Below are 12546 nucleotides of genomic sequence, written 5' to 3' on the forward strand. Positions count from 1 at the left end.
CTTAATTAATCAGAGCATGCCAGGATGTGTGAAAGCTGAATACAAACCAGGGCTATTCCACCAAGTATTTATTGTTGAACTTTGTTGTAGACAACAAAAAACAAGTTTAAATATATAAATTTGACATTGCACACGACAACTAAGCTTCAGTGCTAAACTGAATTGACTGACATACACAAGACGTATTTTAAAAAAAATTATTTATTGTAAACAGAAACATAGAATATGCAGCATTATGCTTTTTAAAGAAAATCCAGAAAGTACCTTCTGATCAGACTGTGTAAATAAAGGCATAGAGAGCATGCTACCTTGCAGGCATCTGTACTGACAGATCTGAAAAGGTTACATATCTAAAAATAATAATAAAAAAAACAGTCTATTTGGCAAGAGTATAACATACAGTGACATCACCTGCTCTGATTTATTTAATCTCTGCATCCACAGGTTATCATGAGTTTATTTGGACTTTTGAAATATTATGTATGCTTTATACTAGGCAGGCTAAAGCAAGCATGGTGAATCAGTCTGAAATGAAGGGGAATGTATGTGGATTAGAAAACATTCTGTATGGAGCGCAGCAGTGTGATGACACCATGCATTTCAGTGCCTTTCAATACATCCTGCCCTAAGTGCTTTCAGCATGCTGTTCTCTATGCATACAACACTGTGCATAATGAGCGTTTAAGAAGAGCTGCTGAGAGAGGAAATCTGATTGAAGAATGATCTGATTACTGATAACTAAAATAATAAAAATGTCCAAACCCATTTTTAGGCATGAAACTGATTGTAGATATGATTCATATAAAAAGAAAATACAATGTAAACCACTGATTGCATCAGAAATCCCAGTACTTAAAATAAAGTGGCACTGTCTGTGTAGATTTCAGTCTGTAACTACTGGGAATCTGGTCAGATTAATAATCTACACTGTTCACTGTACCCCAGTCTGAGGCGCTGGCACTGACTGGTAGATAAAGACTAAAAAAAGTGAATCATTTGGCATTAAAAGTGTAAACAGTCTCAAATCTGGCAGTAAAATAAAGCTCAAGTGCAGCGATTATCCAAACTGGACAAGTATGGTTATGTATTTTGGCACAGGTCTGGTCAGAAATGTCATATAAATGAAGAAAATATACCCAGCTACAGTGTTTGGCACCTGTCAATAATATCAGCAGTCGCTGAGGGTTAAAATGTGGCATGGCCGTATCAGAATGTGGGTTTTGGCTTATGCTTGCATGCCCTCACTTGGCTTCGGTTCTCCACGAACCAATACAATTTAAAATGTAAAACATAAAATGTTTAGATCAGTCCCTAAACCAGCACACCTCAGAAAATAAGCAGATAAAAAGACGACTAAAATCTGACTGATCCCATCACCTCGAGAAATATACTCTAAAACCATAAACAAAAAGAAGAAAAAGATAAAGGCACTTCTGGCTGTGAGGGCTGTGGGGTCTCAGTGCAGGCGTACAGGCATCCGTCCGTATGTCCGTCTGTTCATGCAAACATGGTTAAAGTGATCCACTGCAAAATGGAGAGAAGAATAAAAAGATAAGTTCAGTACAAAAGCCAGTTTATTAAAAGACCACACTTTTTTAAAACTACAGTTGAGTCTTTTTACATGCAATTAATAATCTGATAACAGCAGAAAATGTAGAAGTCAAAATTGATCAGTAATCCAACCAATGCATTTGCAAGGCTCTAAAAAAAAATGGATAAATGTAAAAAACACTAGGTTTAGATAGAAATAATTAGAATTCTACTTGGCAACCACCTAATAAATCTCACGAAAGTACAAGAGGCAAACTTCCATTTTTTATTGTTGGGATTTTTAGTGAACATGGACCCCCTTTCCTGGCAAAGTATGGATTTTTTTTTTTGGTTTATAATAGAACTCAACACTACCATTTTACACTGACATAAAATAGTAGTGGTGTCAATCAATTAAAAGTTTTCTCAGATTAACTGCAATTAATTACATTTGTTTTTTTTTTAAGATGTTTTAAAGAAGTTTTTATAGTGGATATTTAAATATGATCAAAAGAATGATTGTAAGTGTAAAATGCAATTAAATTTATATTAGTGGTGTCAATTAAAATATTAGTATTTACTTGTATGTTTGAGGGAAAAGGGAATAAAAAATGTATACATATAAATAACTATATAACTACAGTTTTTGTTTCAGGTCCTTTGGCATGTCAGTGTAGTTTCAGCCCAAAATGACAAAGCAAGTGCTAGCAAACAGTTCTGGCCTGTATGTGGCTTCCTTATACTCAGGAGTTTAGTCTCTGAAGTTGCAGCTGGATGCTACTGAATATTTAGGGCTGTAGAAATGTACTAAATTATTGATTCAAGAATAAGAGAAAAAGAACAGATTGTCTGCCCTTAGTTTGGGTTTGTCTGTTAAATATTCATTACTCAACATTTCAGTACAACCAGTATCAGAGGGCACTATTAGGATTAGTCTGTTTATTTTTTTAAATACTATTTGAAAGGTAATAATAAGAAAATAGCTTATTCTCAAACCTGGTTGAAGTTTAGGGATATGAATCCATCAGCGTCTGTGTCTAACGTCTTAAACGTCTCTGCAGAAAGAAAAACACAATAAAGCAAGATTAGAGTGAGTTGAGTGGATAATAAAGCTCAATCAGATAGGATAAATAAGAATTTAGAAATTTTTATTTAAGAGTTATCAATGTCCACTTACTAAACATGGTCTCCAGGCGCACTAGACAAGTGACGAAGTTATCAAAGTCCACAGTCAGGTCTTCCTCTGTGTAGCGCAGAATGATCAGCTGGAATAAATGATTGGTCAGCTTAAACCCTGGAAAAAGAAGAAAAACATTTGTGCCATTTGTGGCATGTTTCCTGTTTTGGAGCGGCCCGCGAGGTATTTTAGAAATAAAATGAAAGTTGGCCCGCTGTTAAGCAGGTTTTTATAATGTGAGATTCAAAGTTTGAACGCTAGGTGTCTGAAACGGGCCAAAGAGTCTAAAAGCGGAGAGAGTGTTCAGTTGTAGTGCAGAAAAACTGGCCAAAGAGTCTAAAAGCGGCGAGAGTGTTCAGTTGTACCGCAGAAAAACTGGCCAAAGAGTCTAAAAGTGGAGAGAGTGTTCAGTTGTACTGCAGAAAAACAGGCCAAAGAGTCTAAAAGCGGAGAGGGTGTGCATTTCTAGTGCAGAAAAACTGGCCAAAGAGTCTAAAAGTGGAGAGAGTGTTCAGTTGTACTGCAGAAAAACAGGCCAAAGAGTCTAAAAGCGGAGAGGGTGCGCATTTCTAGTGCAGAAAAACTGTCCAAAGAGTCTAAAAGCGGAGAGAGTGTTCAGTTGTAGCGCAGAAAAACTGGCCAGAGTCTAAAAGTGGAGAGAGTGTTCAGTTGTACTGCAGAAAAACAGGCCAAAGAGTCTAAAAGCGGAGAGAGTGCTCAGTTGTAGCGCAGAAAAATGGGCCAAAGAGTCTAAAAGTGGAGAGAGTGTTCAGTTGTAGCGCAGAAAAAGGGCAAAATAGTCTAAAAGTGCAGTAATTAAGAAGTTTAATATTAAGAGACATCATGAAATGAAACATCTATTTGAAAAATCTTAGTTCACACAACACTGTTAAAGACAGATAAAGATAGTAAGTCAAGCAAAATGGTGTGTAAATGAAAATAATCAGGAAGATGTATTATTTAAAGTGGTATATTTCATTATTTGTTTTATTACAGAATGCGTCTCCTTTGGGCCCCCAACAAAAAAAGTTTGGACACCCCTGTTGTATGATATAAATAACAAAAGATAAATATAAATGTATGGATGGACTCACCTGCTGCTTCGAGGGCCATGCGCATCTCGTATGAGCTCATAGTTCCAGATTTGTCCAGATCAAACTGTCTGAACACCGTCTGAGAGAGACAGACAGAAAGAGAAATGAACTTCATTTGAATTGCTAAATAAAGAGCCGAGCTACTCTGTTCCCACTCTTTTGTAGGTTGGAGTTCAATAAAAATGTTCCTTTGACTAAAAAAAAAAAGAGTTGTTTCCATTTATAATCCTTTTTATTCAGAAGTGCAGAGAGTTTAAAAAAATAGACACCAAGTTATCTCAAGCTATTTTCATGTCATCTGAGATACAAGTGACAAGACGAATGAAACAATGGAGAGGAGAAAAATAATGTAATGTGTTGAAAGCAGAGATCTTCAAATGAAGACCTTAAATGCAGTATATAGTCCTAGACATTTCTATGTATGTATATAAATAGCTAAACAGACAGAGAATAATCTTACCAGATAGCGTTTGATTTTCTCCCACAGCACATGGAACTCTGTGAGTCCCAGTTTACCGCTGCCATCTGTCTGAATACAGCGGTCAAAGAAAATAAGACAATACAGAGAGTCTTCTAGTCAACTTCTAGTCATCATTAAGTCAAAATTTGTCATCTACACTCTATGAAGTAATTAGTATAAAAATAAAAAAAGGATACGTCCATAAGGTTGATCATGCTGCGGCAAGCTTCAGGCCCAAAGCCATCGGTCTTCAAGTCCTTATCTGTAAAAGTGTCTCTCGTTTAGTAGACATTCACTTCTCCAGGGATACAGTATCAGCTCTTATGCTTTATATTTATATACAGCTCTGGAAAAAAATAAGAGACTACTTAAAAGTTATGAGTTCCTTTGACTTTACCAAATTGAAAACCTCTGGAATATAATCAAGAGGAAGATGGATGATCACAAGCCATCAAACCAAGCTGAACTGCTTGAATTTTTGCACCAGGAGTGGCATAAAGTTATCCAAAAGCAGTGTGTAAGACTGGTGGAGGAGAATACGCCAAGATGTATGAAAAGTGATTAAAAACCAGGGTTATTTCACCAAATATTGATTTCTAAACTCTTAAAACATTATAAATATGAACGTGTTTTCTTTGCATTATTCGAGGATTGAAAGCTCTGCATCTTTTGTGCTTGGAGCAAATAAATGCTGTAAATGACAATATTCTTATTTGGAATTTGGGAGAAATGTTGTCTGTAGTTTATATAATAAAACAACAATGTTCATTTTACTCAAACATACCTACAAATAGCAAAATGAGAGAAACTGATTCAGAAACTAAGGTGCCCTCTTAGTTTTTTCCAGAGCTGTATGTGTACATGCATGCATATAACACCTTGTATAATGTGAAGTTTCAGTGTAGTCACTAGTCAGAAAACTCACGTTTGCTGATGATTCTGTTCAAAATGGTCTGGAGCTCTGTAACACTGATTTCCATATCCTAAACACACACACACACACACACAAATAAACACACATCAAACAAACTGCATCAGTGTAACAGTCCTTTGTATTGTGAGAACACACACAGTCCTTTCTCTTACCGATCCAGCCAGCTGCCTGAAGAGACTCTTAAATCCAGCATCAATCTGACTCTCATCCAGCTGATTCTGAGGAACATGAGAAAGAGGAGAGACCATGTGACTTAAAGCAAATCTTTCATTTATGGCACAGAAACACTAACCTTCATCTATTCTTCAATCATGGGGTATTTTACATTTTTTGTCTATGTGTTTTTTATGTTTGGTCACCTGCATCATTTACTTCGTCATACATCTAGTCAGCCTACCCCCCCACCCCCCCCCACCCACCCCCCCCCCCCCCCACCAATATCATTGCTAGCCAGTCACTTTATTAATATTATTTTATCTTATCATTACTACTAACAATACTGAACTGAATAATGGCTTGAAACTGACTGTGACGCTCCATTTATTGTTGCCATTCAGAACTCGACACACTGCTTACTGCACTATGTAACTACATTGAAGCTCACAATTCAACACTGTCCAGAACTGTGAAATGCTGTGTAGCTTTACAGTCATATTAGAGCAAAATCCTGGAATTTTACTCAACCTCCTCACTCCATATGATTTTTGCTTTCATAGATGGTTTTGTATCTTTCATTACACATTCCTCCAATAGGGGGAGCCCAGGAACAAAGAAAGACTTATTCTGGCATAATTCTGCTTTAAGGTACAGTAAAAACTTTAACATATACACACTGTATATAAGCGTCAATAATGATATATAGTCCTCTACAGCACTTATATATATAGATATACACACACACACACACACACACACACACACAGACACACACACAGACACACACACAGACACACACACAGACACACACACAGACACACACACATACACACACACATACACACACACATACACACACACATACACACACACATACACACACACATACACACACACATACACACACACATACACACACACATACACACACACACACACACACACATATATATATACACTATATCAGGGGTGTCCAAACTATGGCTCGCGGTCCATTTGGGGCCCGTTTCCTTTTATGAAGCGGCCCGCAATGTATTTTAGAAATAGAGTCTAAAACCGTAGAGGGAGCGCATTTCTAGTGCAAAAAAACGGGGCAAAGAGTCCAAAAGCCGAGAGAGTGCGCATTTCTAGTGCAGAAAAACGGGGCAAAGAGTCTAAAAGAGGAGAGGGTGCGCATTTCTAGTGCAGAAAAACAGAGTCTAAAAGTTGCCGTAATTAAGGAGTTTTATATTAAGAGACATCATGAAATTAAACACCAATTTGAAAAATCTTAGTTTACACAACACTGTCAAAGATAAAGATAGTAAGTCATGTAAAATGGTGTGTAAATGAAATGATGAGGAAAAAAGAAATTATTTAAAGTGGTATATTTCATTATTTGTTTTATTACAGAGCCCGTGACTTCAAATATATTTCTCCTTCTGGCCCCCAACAAAAAAGTTTGGACACCCCTGCACTATATACATGTACATATACTAACCATATACATAGTTGTGCTTAGGACTTAAGACACATGTTTCTGTTTATTTTTATATTTCTAATTAAGTTCTATATATTAGAGCTATCATGTTGCTAACCAATTACCTGAACATCTTCGCAACCATTTCAATGCACGGATGGCCTTAAATGACAAACAAACCCTTACTTAACTTCCGCAAACTCACCTCTGAAGGAAGTTCTGCTGTGACATCATCATCCAGTTCTCTAAAAGATGAAAAGGAAATAATCATGCATTTCTTTGCATTAATTGAGCCAATGAAATATCCACAATTGTCTCCTTAAAAAGAATCTAAGAGATTATTAATCAGCCGGTTAGAAGCTTATCGAAGCCCCCTCACTCACTCAGCGCTGGCAGGTTTCTCAGAGAAGACGCGGAGCACGAAGTCGGCCTCTTTCTGGGGTTCGAACGTGGAGGGAACGATGATGTACTCTCCGGCCGGCAGGCGGAAACGTGAGCTGACCTCCCGCAGGTTAATGAAGAGCTCAGATCGAGCGCTGGACGCGTTAGTGAGGAAGAAATCTCGCTTCAGGTGCACTCCAGACTGACCCACGTACTGCCACACAGAGAGGACTGCATGAGTATAATATACTGTTACAAACAGAAGCTGCTACAAAGGATTGTTTAAGCAATATCATAGAGCTGCCCAGGCAGTGGGTAACTAAGTTGGACCATATATAATTTTGAGTCTATAAAAAGTGTAAAGAACCTTTTTTCCTCTTTTTTTAACTTTTCAAAAGGTTAGCAGAGCAACTTAAGCAGCTGGAACAAAGTTAAATTTATGAAGCTTAATTTTACACATCTGATTTTTGAGCACCTTTTGTAAGAGAGATGGGAGTGTAGAGAAACCATTGGTGTTCTAAGGCATCACTCAAATAATTATTTGTTGCCCCTTTATTTTTAATAGTACAGTAAAATAAATTTAGGTTTAGATACCAGATGCACCGTGTTTAAATCTCGGTATATTAATACATATAGTCAGTATACACCTAAATAAAATAAAATAAAAAAATTTAATAAATACATAGTTTTAAATGAGACAAACAGTCATGCAGAATCCAAATAATTTATTAATATACTTTGTGCAATATATATATATATATATATATATATATATATTTATTATTATTATTTTTTTTAATATTTGCCTACATTTCTTGATAAATAAAACAATGAAACTTGTGTATAGTTGCCAATTACAGGGTTATGTATGTCACAACAATTAGCTGGTATTAAACATTTAATGAGGTTAAATATATACACATCACTTTCCTTTTGTTTTTAAATTAACCTCTGCCCACACACAGAACCAACCGACTTCAGAGGTTTCTAACATACCTGTCCAGGAACCTATAAAAACAGACAGAAAACACCAGAGCATGACATTAGATAATTAAATACACATAAAAAAGCTCATTTAAATTCCACAGTTTTATCAATCCACATCTAATCCACCCTCGGCTCAGACCTCGTAAATGGCGAATCCGATGGTCTCCATATCCTTTCCCTCTTTGCGTTTCTTTCTGCGGTCTTTCTGCATCAGGGCCACCAGGAAGCTGCAGTCTGAGCTGCCCGCTTTATCAGGATGCGTCAGGTTAACTTTAAACTGAGGGTTGAGCCAGAATGTGGCTGAGGATTGGGAGGGAAAAAGACGAGAGAAGATTGAGAGATGAATGAGCAGGTCTCCCAATACTGTCTATTTAGTTTGGTGGTAGGTTGTAATGATCCATCCATGTATTTTTTATTTAAAGGAGAACTCCAGTGTAAATTAGATTTTGATGTAGTAAAACATGATAAAGAGTACTAATCTTTGTTAAATAACCCACCTCCATTCTCCTGCAGCTGTCCGAGATCCAGATATTTCTTGCAGTTTCTCCAAAAAGGCTTTAGAATGGATGATATGGGGCATATTTTGCCCCTGCTGATAAATGGCTTGTTACACTGTTATTTAGGCTCAAAGTAGCTCAACAGCACATTGGTAAAAGCCAGAGAGCCCTGACAATAAAACAAGGCATTAATAACGGAAAAAGAGCACAAGAAGCTTATTAAAAATCACTGTTTACAATCTGTAGTGTAACCTAATGTCCAGGTGCCACCATCTTAAAGTAAAGTCATGATCATTAGATCATCAGATCATCAGATTGGGTTACGCTACAGGTTGTAAACAGTGTTTTTTATTAAGCTTCTTGTGCACTTTCAAGGCTCTCCAGATTCCACCAATGAGGTGTGTGTGGAGCTACTTAGAGCCTGGAAAACAGAATATGCCCCATATCATCCATTCTAAAGCAAGTTTTAAAAAACTGCACAAAATTGCTGGAGCTCAGAAAGCTGCAGAAGAACAGAGGTGGGCTATTGCACAAAGGTTAGTACTCTTTATCATGTTTCAATACACCAATAGTCAATTTTACACCAGAGTTCTCCTTTAATAAGGAAACAAAGTATTTGTACTTCATTACTTGACACCTCTGGTTAGTTTTGAATTAGAGTTGAAACCTGCAGGAAGGTAGCTTTCCATAAAAAGTTTGAGACCCTTGTGCTATGCTAAATAGATAAGATACATCAGCCTTTTAGCTCCACTGCCAAAAACAGGCAAAATACACACAGAATACACTTCTATAAATTTGATTATTTGCCAGAATACTGGGGATGTCCCAATTCATACCACTGCCTTGAGATCACAGTCAATCCAGGCATATTTTAACATATCAGGTACTGGATGTTTTAATTTCTATCCAGGTAGGTCATTCATTATAAGGATTATAAGATATTAAACAAACTGTTACCAACAGTATTTTAGAGCAAAAAAATACCTGGAAAGTTCCTGCATCCTCCAGCTGTGCTGCCTCTCCTCCACTCGCCATTATAAAGACATGTGCTCCACTTCTTCACCTGACCCGCCTCCAGAGCATCAGCTGTCAGATTACAGATCTCCAGCCTACTGAACTCCTGCAGGAAGTCCCTGAAGGACATCCTGTGTAAGTAAGAGAGACGCAGAGCGAAAGAGAAAGAGAGAAAGTAAAATAAAGAGAGAGGGAGAGAGAAAGGGGTTAGATATCACTTAACTTTACAAAAAAAATTGTAAAAACATCCTTCAGAAATTGTTACAGCATCGAGAGAACACACATAAGCTTACCAGAACTCTCCGTCTTCACTGCGGACCTGCAGTCTGGCTCTGGAGGATGAGTCCACGCTGTCCCACTCTCTAGAGCTGAGAACAGAACAGCAGTGATCAGCAGCCTGTATTTACACTCTGCTTACAGTTCAGCCTCAAGGCAGTTTCTGCTCTTACTTGTCGCTCCAGGCTCCGGTCCATTCCACCTCTCCCCAGGGGTTTCTGATCCGCACCAGCTTGGTAGGGGTTCCTCTGTAAACCACCTAGTGATTGAGCAAACACACACACACTTCAGAATCTTTTATAAAAATAGGACCATAGATCAGATTACTAATTCTAATCAATGGTTTCCTGGTAACTGCCTATTACTATAGTATGGTATGAAAGTACCTTTAACACTCAATTTCCCCCATAGACTGTGTATAGCTGGACAGAGCATCGTCTCTAAAATAAGTGAAGCCACCACAGGTCGGGAGCCCCCTGCTGTTCGGTTTCAGAAAGCTGTGTAACTCCACCCATCCCCATAGGTTTCAATGGCAAAACAGACAACTTTCAATCACGTTTTATTTCTTATATACTGTAATTCTACCTCCTTTATTTAAATGCAACAGCTAGAGTAACCTCTGCTTATATTGTCAATTTTTTATATCCCCACAGAATTCGTTTTTTAAAACATTATTCAGCTCTATTCAAAAAAGGTGTGGTTATTGTAAAAGGGCCGGTTATGGGCGGGACCAATAACAGACAGTCAGCTCCGCTCCGCTCTGCAGCCTGTGACCGCGAGGCAGCCCTCAGGGGTGGGGTTATTTAAATGAGTGGGCTGTCTCTCCGCAGTCTTTCTCCCTCCTCTGGTCTCTACTGCGCAGACTCGGGTTTCAGGATCGCCAACATGGTGGAAGATTTTGGCTTCATTTTAATTGAATGAATGGGAACGGCGACACGGCGTCCATTTTTTTTTACAGTCTCTGGTTTCCCCTGTTGTTTTCTTATATCATGTTAACATATTACTGAAATTCAGATGTGGTTGAATGCAGATAGTTTATAGCCATTTTAGCTCACCTCGTGAACTGCTGTCACAGAGTAGGCGTGGCCTTTGACGAGTTTCTTGAAGGTGACGGCCTCCATGTCAAACTTGCTTGTAATCTGTGAAAAAAAAATAGAAAAGATTAATTTAATTTTTTTTTTTTTTGGTTAAATTTGAGCTAGGGTTCTGGTCTGAAGTTGCGACTGAACTTTGGGCCAGTGCTTATGGTTAATTCAGGTTTGAGGTTAAGGATTAGGATTGGGACCATGGTTGGGTTTAGTGATAATGAAGGTGAATCTGCTTTATGGAAATAACACATTTTAGCCCAATCCTATTTTCACCCCTTTAGCCCTAGCCCTCTGTTTTATGTGTGCACACCTAGGGGTAGGAAGTCCCTATTTTTGTTAGTCTGAAGGGGTAGGGGGGGAGTGTTAGGGCCGCATGGCCCTTCAAACAAAGATTTTCAGAGGCACACTCAAAACAGAGGGCAGCGAGAATCACTGGCAAGATGGCATCACAAGCAACCAAAGAAACCCTCTATATTACCATAGTTTAATGTGTGTTATTAATTGTTTTATGGCCATTTTCTTCATAACAATCATAAAACAACGGTACAACAGTAGTAGTTTGTCTCAGTAGCCAGCTAACTTTCCTATTCCACCTTAAATGGTGCAACAGATGGCAAAGCATGGCAGGATTTAAGGTGGAATTAAAAAACATTTAAGAAAGTAAAGTAAGTAGCCTGTTAATGAAGCAGTGTTACAAATTTATTGTTCATTGGCAAATATCATTGAGTTATACCAGTGGTTCCCAACTGAAGGGTTGTCCCAATTGTCCCAACTTTTACAACGTCAACATCAATTAAAAATATCTTACATCATGTATGAACTGCACTGTTTGATCTAAAACAGGGATGTTAGAAAGGTCACTGTATTACTCAGGTTTTAATATATATATATATATATATATATATATATATATATATATATAAATTCATTAAATTACGAACCTTTCCTGAGCCGATCCTGGGTAATCTGTCTGAATGACTACTTACTTACATTATATTATAAATCAATAATCATCTGATCACCTTCAACTAATCAACTTTGTCAACTGAAGCAGTCCTACGGTGACATTCCAGAACCCATGCTGGTCACTTCTAAGTTCTAAGTTCTAAGTTAATCATAATAAACAATGCTTACGTCTATAGAACAGCCGAGCAGAGATCCTCTGTCCACAGCCCTCTGGATGATGTTATAGAGATCAGATGGTGCTTTCTTCAGCTCATACATCTCCGTCACCCCACCCGTGAAGTCCTCAAAACCTTCTGACGTACTGCCACCTGAGAGAGCCTCATAACAGCCATTTAGCCTAAAACATGCCCACAAACAACATTATTATATAGCATGTACCTAATTAATTAAGAAAGCTTAACACTGAATACACTGAATGTCTCATAACATGACTTGTAGATACATTATCTAGACAAAAGTATTCCTCAATCATTGTTTCTTCTGACATCAACGGTATGAAAAAAGAATAACCTGCTTCTATTGGAGTA

The 12546-nt window shown here is 37.7% G+C and overlaps 1 protein-coding gene across 1 annotated transcript in view; it reads right to left on the minus strand.

The window, feature by feature from the left end:
* Nucleotides 1-183: 183 nt before the first annotated feature.
* The window catches only part of capn1 (calpain 1), a 43673-nt gene continuing 31310 nt past the window's right edge, over nucleotides 184-12546 (minus strand). Inside the window, exons 6-22 of the mRNA XM_007236091.4 lie at nucleotides 12188-12356; nucleotides 11021-11104; nucleotides 10139-10224; nucleotides 9983-10057; nucleotides 9660-9820; nucleotides 8318-8478; nucleotides 8188-8199; nucleotides 7194-7405; nucleotides 7016-7055; nucleotides 5348-5413; nucleotides 5187-5244; nucleotides 4459-4523; nucleotides 4262-4330; nucleotides 3802-3880; nucleotides 2708-2824; nucleotides 2527-2585; nucleotides 184-1524 (exon numbers count right to left, since the gene is read on the minus strand). Coding sequence (XP_007236153.2) covers nucleotides 1498-1524; nucleotides 2527-2585; nucleotides 2708-2824; nucleotides 3802-3880; nucleotides 4262-4330; nucleotides 4459-4523; nucleotides 5187-5244; nucleotides 5348-5413; nucleotides 7016-7055; nucleotides 7194-7405; nucleotides 8188-8199; nucleotides 8318-8478; nucleotides 9660-9820; nucleotides 9983-10057; nucleotides 10139-10224; nucleotides 11021-11104; nucleotides 12188-12356 — 1540 coding nt within the window. The 3' untranslated portion in view covers nucleotides 184-1497. The remainder of the gene's footprint in view (nucleotides 1525-2526; nucleotides 2586-2707; nucleotides 2825-3801; nucleotides 3881-4261; nucleotides 4331-4458; nucleotides 4524-5186; nucleotides 5245-5347; nucleotides 5414-7015; nucleotides 7056-7193; nucleotides 7406-8187; nucleotides 8200-8317; nucleotides 8479-9659; nucleotides 9821-9982; nucleotides 10058-10138; nucleotides 10225-11020; nucleotides 11105-12187; nucleotides 12357-12546) is intronic.

The sequence above is a fragment of the Astyanax mexicanus genome, chromosome 8 (genome assembly GCF_023375975.1).
Source record: "Astyanax mexicanus isolate ESR-SI-001 chromosome 8, AstMex3_surface, whole genome shotgun sequence".
Taxonomy (NCBI): Eukaryota; Metazoa; Chordata; class Actinopteri; order Characiformes; family Acestrorhamphidae; genus Astyanax; species Astyanax mexicanus.